At 39.3% G+C, this 13,488-nt stretch overlaps 1 protein-coding gene across 1 annotated transcript in view; it reads left to right on the forward strand.

Moving 5' to 3' along the window:
* LOC112867882 (pregnancy zone protein-like) overlaps positions 1-13,488 on the forward strand; it is a 48,966-nt gene that overhangs the window by 11,455 nt on the left and 24,023 nt on the right. Inside the window, exons 8-15 of the mRNA XM_086714124.1 lie at positions 4,361-4,472; positions 4,793-4,907; positions 5,058-5,167; positions 6,034-6,195; positions 7,795-8,022; positions 8,275-8,338; positions 11,974-12,116; positions 12,709-12,858. Of these exons, the coding sequence (XP_086570250.1) occupies positions 4,361-4,472; positions 4,793-4,907; positions 5,058-5,167; positions 6,034-6,195; positions 7,795-8,022; positions 8,275-8,338; positions 11,974-12,116; positions 12,709-12,858 (1,084 nt within the window). The remainder of the gene's footprint in view (positions 1-4,360; positions 4,473-4,792; positions 4,908-5,057; positions 5,168-6,033; positions 6,196-7,794; positions 8,023-8,274; positions 8,339-11,973; positions 12,117-12,708; positions 12,859-13,488) is intronic.

Consider the following 13,488-nt stretch of genomic DNA (forward strand, 5'->3'; position numbering starts at 1 on the left):
GATGCTTTTTATTTTGATGAAGTCCCAATAGTTCATTTTTGCTTTTGTTTCCCTTGCCTCCAGACACGTGTTGAGTAAGAAGTTACTGCGGCCAAGATCAAAGAGGCTTTTGCCTGCTTTCTCCTTGAGGATTTTGATGGCTTCCTGTCTTACATTTAGGTCTTTCATCCATTTTGAGTTTCTTTTTGTGTGTGGTGTAAGAAAGTGGTCCAAGGTCATTCTTCTGCATGTCGCTGTCCTGTTTTCCCAGCACCACTTGCTGAAGAGACTGTCTTTATTCCATTGGATATTCTTTCCGGCTTTGTCAAAGATTAGTTGGCCATACGTTTGTGGGTCCATTTCTGGGTTCTCTATTCTGTTCCATTGATCCGAACGTTTGTTTTTGTGCCGGTACCATACTGTCTTGATGATTACAGCTTTGTAATATGTCTTGAAGTCTGGGAGTGTGATGCTTCCAGCTTCAGTTTTCTTTTTCAAGATTGTTTTGGCTATTTGGGGCCTTTTCTGGTTCCATACAAATTTGAGGATTATTTTTTCTAACTCTGTGAAGAATGCTGGTGTTATTTTGATAGGGATTGCATTGAATATGTGGATGGCTTTGGGTAGTATCAACATTTTAACAATGTTTGTTCTTCCAATCCAGGAGCATGGAATATTTTTCCTTTTGTGTGTGTGTGTGTGTGTGTGTGTGTGTGTGTGTGTGTCTTCTCCAATTTCTTTCATAAGCTTTCTATAGTTTTAATTGTACAGATTTTTCACTTCTTTGGTTATGTTTATTCCTAGGTACTTTATGGTTTTTGGTGCAAATATAAATGGAATCTACTCCTTGATTTCTCTTTCTGTTGCTTCATTACTGGTGTATAGAAATGCATCCGATTTCTGTGCATTGATTTTATATCTTGCAACTTTTCTGAATTCATGGATCAGTTCTAGCAGTTTTTTGGTGGAATCGTTTGGGTTTTCCATATAGAGTATCATGTCGTCTGTGAAGACTGGAAGTTTGACCTCCTCTTGGCTGATTTGGATGCCTTTATTCCTTTGTGTTTTCTAATTGCTGAGGATAAGAATTCCAATACTATCTTGAGTAACAGTGGTGAGAGTGGACATCCCTGTCGTGTTCCTGACCTTAGGGGGAAAACTCTCAGTTTTTCCCCATTGAGGATGATATTAGTGGTGGGTCTTTCGTACATGGCCTTTATGATCTTGAGGTATGCTCCTTCTATCCCTATTTTCTTGAGGGTTTTTATCAAGAAAAGATGCTGTATTTTGTCAAATGCTTTCTTTGCATCTACTGAGAGGATCATGTGGTTCTTGTCCTTTCTTTTATTGATATGATGTACCACATTGATTGTTTTGAGGATATTGAACCAGCCCTGCATCCCAGGTGTAAATCCCACTTGGTTATGGTGAATAGTTTTTTTAATGTACTGTTGGATTCAGTTGGCTACTATCTTGTTGAGGATTTTTGCATCCATGTTCATCAGGGAAATTGTCTATAGTTCTCCTTTTTAGTAGGGTCTTTGTCTGGTTTTGGAGTCAAGGTAACGCTGGCTTCATAGAAAGAGTTTGGAAGTTTTCCTTCCATTTCTATTTTTTGGAACAGCTTCAAGAGAATAGGTGCTAAGAGACTCTTAAAAACTGAGAACAATCTGAGGGTTGATGGGGGGTTGGAGGGAGGGGAGGGTGGGTGATGGGCATTGAGGAGGGCACCTGTTGTGAGGAGCATTGGGTGTTGTATGGAAACCAATTTGACAATAAATTTCATTTAAAAAAAAAGATAGACAATAGGAGCTAACTCTTCTCTAAATGTTTGGTAGAATTCCCCTGTAAAGCCATCCAGCCCTGGACTCTTGTTTTTTGGGAGATTTTTGATTACCAATTTGATTTCTTTACTGGTTATGGATCTGTTAAATTTTTCTATTTATTCCTGTTCCAGTTTTTATTTATTTTGTATTTTTTTTAATGTTTTATTTATTTTTGAGACAGAGACACACAGAGCGTGAGCAGGGAAGGGGCAGAGAGAGAGCGAGACACAGAATCCGAAGCAGGCTCCAAGCTCCGAGCTGTCAGCACAGAGCCCGACGTGGGGCTCAAACTCACAAACCGCGAGATCATGACCTGAGCCGAAGTCGGGCGCTTAACTGACTGAGCCACCCAGGCGCCCCCAGTTTTTATTTATTTTTTTAATTTTATTTATTTGGGCCCTTTCCTTTTCTTTTTGATCACACTGGCTAGTGGTTTATCAATTTTGTTAATTCTTTCAAAGAACCAGCTCCTGGTTTCATTGATCTGTTCTACCGCTTTTTTGGCTTCGATATCATTGATTTCTGCTCTAATCTTTATTATTTCCTGTCTTCTGCTGCCTTGGGGTTTTATTTGTTGTCCTTTTTCCAGCTCTTTGAGGTGTAAGGTTAGGTTGTGTATCTGAGATCTTTCTTCCTTCCTTAGGAAGGCCTACATTGCTATATAATTTCCTCTTATGACCACCTTTGCTGCATCCCAAAAGTTTGGGGCTGTGGTGTTAAATATCCAGTAGTGGAATTATTGGGTCATATGGTAATTTTTTTGAAAATCTTCCATAGTTTTCCATGGTAGCTGTACCAATTTACATTCCCACCAATAGTGCACAAGGATTCCTTTTTCTCCACATCCTTGCCAACACTGGGGTATAATATTCTAAATATGTTTCTTAAGTCCATGTAGTCTAAGATCGTTCAGTGTCACTTTCTTCTTGAATTTCCGTCTGGATATTCTATCTATTATTGACAGTGGGGTATTGAAGTCTCCTACTATTGTTGTATCATTGTCTGTTTCTCTTTTCTGTTCTGTCAGTGTCTACTTCTTATAAGTCAGATGTTTTGGTGCTGGATGCATATATTTTTATAATTGCTATACCTTCCTGGTGAATTGACCCTTGTATCATTATACAATTTCTTTGTCTCTTGTGACATTTCTTGATTTAAAGTTTATTTTCTGTGATGTTAGTATAACCAGCCCTGATCTTTTGTGGTTACCATCTTTATGGAATATCTTTTTCTATCCCTTCACTTTCAGCCTATATGTGTCCTTCAGTCTAAAGTGAGTCTCTTGTATACAGCATATAGTTGGATCTTGTATTTTTATCCATTCATCCCCTCTATGTTTTGTTATTGGATAATTTGATCTGTGTACGTTTAAAGTAATTATTGATAGCGAAGGACTTACTAATGCTATTTCTGAAATTTTTTTCTGTCTTGTAAGGGTTCCCTTCTTCTTTAACCTTTGGCATTTACAAATAGCTCTTACAGTTCATTTCAACCTTGAGAATTAAAACTCATTTCCTATAAATCATCAGTAGCAAAAGGAGCATGCAGGGTACAAAAATATGCCCATCTAAATATTATATACCGGAAGCATCAAAGCATCTGGACCTTTGCCTCAAGGATCTTCCTAACTCAATGGCATCCTAGTGTTGATATCTGTATCTTAGAAAGGGGTTTCAGAATAAGTTGCTCTGATTTTATTTGAAGTGATATTGGAAGTATTTACATATAAAACTAATGCCCAAAGCAAACTGATTATTAATTATTCCATTTTTATCGAGAGAGGAAAAAAAAAAACTAATAGAGAAATAGAGTGCATACACACACACACACACACACACACACACACACACACAATTTTGTTTTATATGCCCCATGGTTGTTTGGCTTTATCAGAGCTCTCTTTCCTCTCTTTCTCTCTCTCTCTCTCTCTCTCTCTCTTTGTGTGTGTGTGTGTGTGTATGAAAGCACATTACGGTGTTAGCTTTATTATTTCTATTATTTATTTATTTTTATTCTATTTATTATCTAAGTTTCTCACTTGGTATAAACAACAAGTTTTGATTTTATAATGACAGAATAAAAAGAATGATAAAAACAATAGGCTACAAGGAAGAAATTTTTCTAAATGTTTATTTATTTTGAGAGAGTGTGCAAGGGGAGGGACAAAGAGAGAGGGAGAGAGAGAATCCCAAGCAGGCTCTAGGCTTAGCACAGAGCTCGGCACAAGGCTCAGTCTCACAACTGGGAGATCACGACCTGAGCTGATATCAAGAATTGAACAGTTAATCAACTGAGCCACCCAGGTGCCCCAAAGGAAGAAATTTTTTAAATCCCGAAGGAAACTTGATTGTACATTGCAGCACAGTTTCAAATGCCTTAATAAGTAGTACCTCTTGATAAAGATACTTTCCAGACATATTTCAACTTGATATGAGCCCAAAATGATGAAGAAATACAAGGAACTGCCAAGAGTATGTGTTTGATCTGTGGTGGGCTGATGCAGTGGAAAAGGTAGATACCCTTCCTCAGTTCCTGATTTATTTCTTACATGACAGATACACCTATGGGAAACCTGTCCCAGGACTTGCAACTGTGAGCCTGTGCAGAAAATTACTTCATCATTCCAATTGTCAAAAGAACGAGTTCTGTGAGAAATTCAGTCAAGAGGTTAGTCTACAATGTTCTCGCTAGGGACTATCATTGTTGACAATAGCTACCCTATTTTACTAACTTGAAAGAAGACATCGGAGCAAGCTTATCCCAATATATTCCCCACCAAAAAAAAGAAAGAATTTCTATTCTTAGTCAATAAAATTCTCATTTTGGTGACTAACCCTTAGAGAGCAGATGTGAATATTAAAGGCCAACTAACATGTTTAACCCAAAGAAATTGTCTCGGCATCAGAAAGAAAATGATAAATTTAGTCTTCGTCAGTATGGTCTTAATCAGTATGGGACTGATCAATTTTTTTTTTTTCCTCTCTCAGCTCGACAGCAATGGCTGCATCACCCAACAAGTAAACACAAATGTACTCCAGATTAAAAATATGGGTTTTGAAATGAAACTTAAAGTGGAAGCCAAGATCAGAGAAGAGGGAACAGGTGCGAACTCCAAATTAATGTGGGGAGCGAAACCATAAGCATTGGTTTGTTTTCCGTAACAAAACAACGGCCACAAAGAAGGTGGAAGGACAGGAATTTTAGGACTAAAGTAACTTCCAAGAATACTTACTCTTCTCTACATATTTTTAGACATAGTACTTACTGGAAACGGGACCAGTGAAATCACAAATACTGTAACCAGACTCAAGTTCGTGAAAGTGGATTCACACTTTAGACGAGGAATCCCCTTCTTTGGACAGGTAGAGTATATTGCAATTCACAAATAATGAAGTATATAGTTGTTATCTACCTTCAGGGCATGATGATGTAGCCCACATCTAGTTAGCGATATCAATTAGACGCAAAACATGAAACCAAGAAAAAGGACCTTCCTTTGTAAATATCACCAATCAAATGTACAAACACATACGACAGTATTTTGAGAATCGGAGGTATTATTTCTTTTTAGAACATGTAGCTAATGAAGACTCTTAATGTGATACGAAGTAGTGATTATGTCAAACCTTCTTTCCCAACCGTCTTACAATAAATATATTTCTGCCATTATCCCAGCCAGCTTCAGAATTTTAAGAGAATTTCTCACACATCATTCTCAATTATGGCTGCGAGTATCCTCCTTTATATCCGTCGTTCTATTTAGAAGCAAGTGGATAAGTGGTTTTATTTTTAGGCATAGGACCTATAATAGCATATATTTCATGGCCATTATTATTAAATTATTCTCATGCCTAAGGTATACATTTTAATTTTAAGTAATAATTTTACCCTTTTTATAGTTATTTATAATCATTCACCCATTTTATAATAATGTATTTAAAATAACTTATAATTCTTCTCAAAAAGAAACACTTTTTGTGGGGCTGCTTATGGGGTTTGTCTGCAGAGACGAAAAAGACATGAGGATCCAAAAACAGAGTAAAAAGGTGAAAGAAATGAGGATACAAGTGGAAAAAAATTTGATTTTGTAGTAAATTATGGAAGGGTTGTTTTAGAGGTTTGCTTTTGCTTTTTTCGTTCAGTTATGGCAGTAAAGGAATTTGTTCCCATGAGTTCTGTCTTCTCTGAGTATTATCCATATAACTTATCAAGTACTTTTCTTCTCTAGGTGCTTCTGGTGGATGGGAAAGGTGTACCCATCCCCAATAAACTTATCTTTATCTCTGCAAGTGAAGCCAATTATCTTTACAATGCAACTACCAATGAACAGGGTCTTGTACAGTTTTCCATCAATACCACTAACGTCTTGGCCAACAAAATTTCTGTTGTGGTAAGTATGAAAGAAAAAAAAAGAAAACAGAGGACAAAGAGACACCTCGGTGACCATTATTTATTCAAACACGAAGAAGCATACATTGTATTTAAGAGATAGAAATGAGAAGCTGTCCAACTTAGGGATAAACTTGGGAATTAAAATTTTCATTTAAAATAACAAAGACAGGGGCGCCTGGGTGGCTCAGTCGGTTAAGCGTCCGACTTCAGCTCAGGTCACGATCTCGTGGTCCGTGAGTTCGAGCCCCGCGTCGGCTCTGGGCTGATGGCTCAGAGCCTGGAGCCTGCTTCCGATTCTGTGTCTCCCTCTCTCTCTGCCCCTCCCCCATTCATGCTCTGTCTCTCTCTGTCTCAAAAATAAATAAACATTAAAAAAAATTTTTTTAAATAAAATAACAAAGACATTAGAAGAGATACTATAGAAGTGTCTGATCATTTCATTCACATTATCTTTAAAATTTTATGTATCATGCAAAAAAAAAAAAAATGCATATAGGATTTGGTCCTGAACAATATCCGTTCCTCAATAGGTGAGTAATTCACGTAATTTGTTTTCTGTTGTTTTTCTCTACGTCTACTCAAATAACCTTAAAAGTGATTGGAACCCCCACACATTCTTTGTATATATTGCCTAATGATGAGGATCAAAAGATTTCTGTAACTAAAAAGACTTTGCTCTTGTAAGCTCAGGCAAATAAGTGGTAAAAAAGATAATGATTTATTGATTCCAGGTTAGATAAATAGCATTGAAATTATTTCCATTTCCCAATGTTGACATGTTAATTCAATTTAAAATATGGAATGATGCTTAATGTTTTCTATGTGATAGATACCTGCTCTTCCTTAGGATTGAAAGGATGAATAGAGTGTCCCTATATTTGAAACTCTACAATCATAGTTACAATTATTAGTATGATATATTTCAGGGCAATCATAAAAAAATAGGAACTTTATTATGATAGCAAATACAAAGGTCCACAAAATACACCTAGTAAATTCAGAAAAAGAAAGGATGTGTACTCATAAAATAGCTAAGGAGCAACCACTGTGGGGACAATAAATAGAATTATCTCCTAGACAACATTTTCAAGGTGTAAAGGTCCAAAAACTACCAGGGCTTAAAAATCCAAAGTCATAGTAATGATAAGAAGCATAGATGATAATTGGCTGGGATTATTTACAAACAACTTTGAAGCCCTTACAGTTATAAAATATTACATTAATATATACAACATAATTTCAATGAAACCAGTTTACAAGGCACTTCTCTTATCTAAAGATTTCCTTTTATGCTTGTTAAGACTACTTGCCATTCTCACTGGGACGTCATTGTTCCTCCGGCCTTGCGCTACAGAAGAAAAGATAAATCAATGACGATTTGGCAAATTCAGGGCAAAGGAGATTAATTTCTAAATATTTCCTTTTAGTCTCTGCAATTTGAGAGGCCGATAATTTGTTTATTCGGTGGTGAACAGGGATGAGGATGCTGCACAGTATATGTTAGAAGGGAAGACGCAAAATTTTAACTGTTCGTGTTGGTTGGAAGCTAAAGTGAAGAACTATCGAAACAATATTCTTTGTTTTTCTGTTTTATCAGGCCTTCCACGAGCAAACTAGCTTTTGTTTTAACTATGTATGGTTAAGAGAAGAACACCAGGGTGCTCAGCACCTTGCGAGGCACGCTTTCTCCTTCAGCGGGAATTATGTTCACCTGGAGCCTGTGGCCGGTACCCTGCCCTGTGGCCAAACTCAGATTATCAAGGCATACTATACACTCAATGGGCAGGCCCTTGGGGAACCAAAAGAGCTCATTTTCTATTACCTGGTAAGAATAAGGCTACAAAATATATTTGGAGTTCATCGGTAGACGAAAGTGGTTAAAAAGCCAGGAATGTAAGAATTGCCTGTGCACCGCCATCTTGCTTTCTTACCCATGTTCCCCTTGATTCTTTGATTTTCAGGCCGTTGATTCTCTCTGGCAGAGATTCAAGGACAGAAAGCAGGTCTTGTGGGGAGTAAGATGTTGAGAAGTGTGTTAGGCTCAAAAGGTTGTTTTCGTGTTGGTTTTTCATTTCAGTTCATGGCTAAGGGAAACATCATCAGATCAGGAACGCATGCTGTGCCTATAGAGCCGGGAGACAGTGAGTATCTTCAAATCCGTTCCCCGCCCCCCATCTCCTTCCCAACACATCCAGCTTTACACTTCAGTGACAGTTCACAAATGGGGAAATTATTCTCATTATCCCTTGTAACAAGGACACCAAAGAAAATATAGATTCTCCTTATGACTCTAGCATTTTTTTACTCAACACAGTCAACGGATAAATGTGATTGCCTACTATGTGTCAGGCATTCTGCTTGAGTCACACTTTTTTTCTCCCAGTCTGTCTCTCCCAGCTGACACTTCAATTCCAAAATTCAGAAAATCGAAGCTTCCTTCTGTTTTTTAACCCTAACAATAAACGTGTATTGGCCATCTTTAACCTTAGTATTGCAGAGGAGAGAGTTAGGTATCATGGAGAATGAGGAGGAAATGGTGATAGATTTTTTTTTTTTTCCCCTGCTGTGCCAGAACTCTGGGCTAGGCTCTCTTATCTCTGGGAAGGCTCGCTCCCTTCAGCACTTAATGAGGATGCATACAGTGCCGCCAGCATGAACTTGGGAACCTCACACGTAAATCTGAGTGCACTTCATTAATAAGTCGTGGGAAAGGAAACCAGGATTATTTTCCATTCTAATTAAATCATGTCAAGATTTAAATCACCGAGAAAAGAGCCCATGAGCATGCTCGTAATTAACTGAAATTAAGGCAAATATTTCACCAAACTCCACTGCACCCCAGAGCTAAACGTAACGATGCTTGAAATTATGATTTTCTTAATAGTTTCCTCCCCTATCAAGCTGGAAAAATAAGACATCAATTATATTTTTATTTTTCCATATTGAAACAATATTGGAGAAGGTTTAATTTAAACGAAGTTACTGGGGCGCCTGGGTGGCTCAGTCGGTTAAGCGTCCAACTTCGGCTCAGGTCACGATCTCGCGCTCCGTGAGTTCGAGCCCCTGCGTCGGGCTCTGGGCTGATGGCTCAGAGCCTGGAGCCTGCTTCGGATTCTGTGTCTCCCTCTCTCTCTGCCCCTCCCCCGTTCATGCTCTGTCTCTCTCTGTCTCAAAAATAAATAAACGTTAAAAAAATTTTTAATTTAAACGAAGTTACTAATTAGCACTCTCACTAATTAAAAATTATTTAGGGGGCACCTGGGTGGCTCAGTCAGTTAAGCGAGGGACTCGTGACTTCAGCTCAGGTAGTGATCTCACGGTTTGTGAGATCAAGCCCCTCCCCCCCCATCGGGTTCTGAGCTAACAGGCTACTTGGGGTTCTCTCTCTCTCCCTCTATGCCCCTCCTTTGCTCACACTCTTTCTCTCAAAATAAATAAACATTTTTTTTAAAAATTGAATTAAACATTAAAGAGTGCTGCCAGCTTTGAATATCATTTATCCCAATATTTATATAGGGATACTTTGAGGTACAGAATGGACCCCACGGTGTGCATTATTTGCCTTCCATGCATCTTGTTGCCTGCTTTTCTATTTTCTTTTTTTTTTTTTTTTTTTTAAATTTTTTTTCAACGTTTATTTATTTTTGGGACAGAGAGAGACAGAGCATGAACGGGGGAGGGGCAGAGAGAGAGGGAGACACAGAATCGGAAACAGGCTCCAGGCTCTGAGCCATCAGCCCAGAGCCCGACGCGGGGCTCGAACTCCCGGACCGCGAGATCGTGACCTGGCTGAAGTCGGACGCTCAACCGACTGCGCCACCCAGGCGCCCCTGCTTTTCTATTTTCTATGTTCTAAGACTGCAATGTGTATGTAACCATTTATAGAAATAGATGACTGCCTGAAAACATTATGTGCTGATCTGATTTTTTTCCTTTCTTGACATTTTAATTCGTGCATCATTCAGAAAAGGAAGATTCTCTACGTAGTAGTATAAGGAAGAGTTTATTAATTATTTACTCCATGAAGGTATCACAAAAATGTAATGAAATTAATTCCGCCAATAATTGAAAGGAATTTCTTTATATAACCAAGTGAATTCACAAGTATTTATAATAGCACTATTTTAACCACACATTGTTATGTTATTAATTATCAATTTGTTCTTCATAAAGATACTGCAAATCCTTGACTCTAGCAGATAAAAGAACCAACTTTGTTCAGAGTTCGTCTAAATTCAACCTTTTTCATTGCTTACATTTAACTTACTCATATTCTTTTCTTATACTATTCTGCAGTTTTGATATTAAGGTGCAAATTACTAATTTCAGAACAATGTCTGAGTCTCTTTTAAGCGCAGAATTCAGATGTTCAGTGACCAAGCCTTCACAAAATTCATTACTTAAAGGTTACCTTCTTTCCAGTATTCCCTGGGGGGGGGGAAATCTGCCATAATTTCTTTTTCTGATTTTGTGATACTTCAACCTACTCTTACCTACCATGGTTCACTCCAGACACAGCAATACAAGGGTTGAAATCACCCTCTTTTCACAGCAAAACTTTCCTTTTTAGGGATCTAAGTTAAAACTTGATCCCTCCAATGAGACAATAATACGAATGCCATGACACTGCCTTGGCCATTCCAAAGGACTGAGGGAGGGGGGAAGTGAGTGGTCAAATGGACATAGCATTTCAGATTTCCAACATGAGAAAGTTCTGGAGATTTGTTTCACAACAAAGTGAATATCCTTAATACGACTGAACTGTACACTTTAAAATGGTTTAACATCGTTGGGGAGCCTGGGTGGCTCAGTCTGTTGAGCATCTGATCTCGCAGTTCATGAGTTCGAGCCCCGTGTTGGGCTCTGTGCTGACAGCTCAGAGCTTGGAGCCTGCCTCAGATTCTGTGTCTCCCTCTCTCTCTCTGCCCCTCCCCCACTCGCACTCTGTCTCTCTCTCAAAAATAAACATTAAAAAAAATTTTTTTAAGAAAATAAAATGGTTAACATGGTGAATTTTATGTTATGTGTGTTTTTTTACCACAATAAAGAAGACATGTATTTGGGAAAAAAGTAAGCCCTCTGATTATATCTTACAAATTATAACTCTGAGAATCACCTCTGGCCTGAAATGGTTTCTAAAAGGAATGGTTTCCATTCATCATGTAAATATATGATATAGATACTCATATATAACATATATAATAAATTGCTTATTGTAAAGTTTTTAAAATTTTTTTGAATATTTACTTATTTAGGGAGAGAGAGAGAGAAAGAGAGAGTACAAGCAGGGGAGGGGCAGAAAGAGAGGGAGACAGAATCCCAAACAATCTCCATGCTGTCGGCACAGGGTGACGTGGGACCCAATCTCGCCAACTGTGAGATTGTGACGTGAGCTGAAATCAAGAGTCAGACACTTAACCGACAGAGCCACCCTGGCACCTCCCTTATTGTATCATTTTTGATTGAGCCCAGCAACCTTTATGAAATATTCTTCGTACACATATATATGTAGAAAAACGTAGAGCTTCTCTAACTTAAGCTGCTTCCAGACCTAGTTAAGTGGAAAATCAGACACAGACATGAGTGTAAGGGACTTTCACTTATTCCACAGTCGACGTTGCAAAGGGGAAAAATAGCCTGTTAATTTCACCAAATAATTAGAATGGCGTTAAAGAGACTACGCCATTGACAGAGTAGGTACAGGTCTAAACTGGGTAAGATCTAACACTAGTGCTCTGACCCATGACCGTCTTGTCTCATTCTCTCCACGTCCCAGGGACAGGCAGCTTTTCCTTATCCTTCCCTGTGGAGTCGGACGTTGCTCCCATCGTCCGATTGTTCATCTTTACTATTTTACCGGACGGAGAAGCTATTGGAGATTCCGAGAGTTTTGAGGTCGAAAACTGTCTAGCCAACAAGGTGAGTGTCTTCGGCATGAAGTGACAACACCAAGAAATGGAACTATAGGCATCCTCTGTTTGCCTCAGAGAAAACCGAGCCCAGAAAATGAAATCAGTTGCACACAGGATCCCAGCCAGTTAACTGGCAGAGCGAAACCTCCCGGCACCTAGTAATTGACAAATAATAATTTGTCAATTACGCCAAAATGCTACCAAATTTGCTACCGAATTGCTACCACATAGCTAAAGCATAGTCCAACCTTGTGTCCGTGGCGCCTTGTCCACTGATTCAATTGCATGAGGTATGTAACATGCTAAGATTCCAAAGTTCCAAAGACCTTAAGGACAGACAGAAATACCTAGAACCGCCTTATAATGGGTCAGAGGTAAAGACGGGCCTCTAAATCTCAAACAAGCTACGTATCCCTTATGAGCTACCAGTAGTCGCTTTAGGAAAAGACTGAGCCATTGAAGGAACCTTTTCAACAGCAAAGGGAACTTGGGAAAATAGGTTCCTGACTTTAATGTAAAGATGACTCGGGAAATGTGGGTGACGGCAGGGTCCCAAAGGTCGAGGAAGCGCTGACTGACTTTTCCCTCTGCTCTCACAGGTGGACTTGAGCTTCCGTCCAGCACAGAGTCTCCCGGCCTCACATGTGCACCTGCGAGTCTCAGCTTCTCCTCAGTCCCTCTGCGCCCTCCGTGCCGTGGACCAAAGCGTGCCGCTGGCGAGGCCCGAAGCTGAGCTGTCCCCGGCCTCGGTGAGCTCCCATCAGCCTCGTGGGTCAGGAAGGGCCGCGTAAGGGACCACAGGAGGGTTGGGGGTGGGGGGAGGAGAAGCTCCTCTTAAGAGTAAACTATGATGGGGCACCCGGGTGGTTCAGTCGTTCAAGCGTCCGACTTCAGCTCAGGTCAGGTTTACGGGTTGGAGCCCTGCGTGGGGTTCTGTGCTGACGGCTCAGAGCCTGGATGGAGCCGGCTTCGGATTCTGTCTCCCTCTCTCTCTTTGCCCCTCCCCGCTCGTGCTCTGTCTCTCTCTCTTTCAAAAATCAATAAAAACATTAAAAAAAATAAAAATAAATAAATAAACCATTTTTGGTCAATGCAGTAAGTAAGCTTTTTAGACAAAATTGATATTTGCAAGGCTTCTCCCGGCAGATCTATTTATCTCTTTAGAGTGCTTCCGATCTGTGAAAATGGTAATAAGTGATTCGCAAGTTATTTTCAATTCAGAAAAAAAGTGACCTACTCCAGCTTTGTCAGCAATGATGAGCCCCAGACTAACTAAAATTTTAAGTTCCTTCTTTTTTTTCCCCTAGAAGTGTATTCAGTAATAGTGGTGATATTGGGGGTATCACATTGGTTTTGATTGCTATCATTGTCGTCGTCAT

Source organism: Puma concolor, chromosome B4, assembly GCF_028749965.1.
Source record: "Puma concolor isolate L17-30 chromosome B4, mPumCon1.1.hap2, whole genome shotgun sequence".
Classification (NCBI taxonomy): Eukaryota; Metazoa; Chordata; class Mammalia; order Carnivora; family Felidae; genus Puma; species Puma concolor.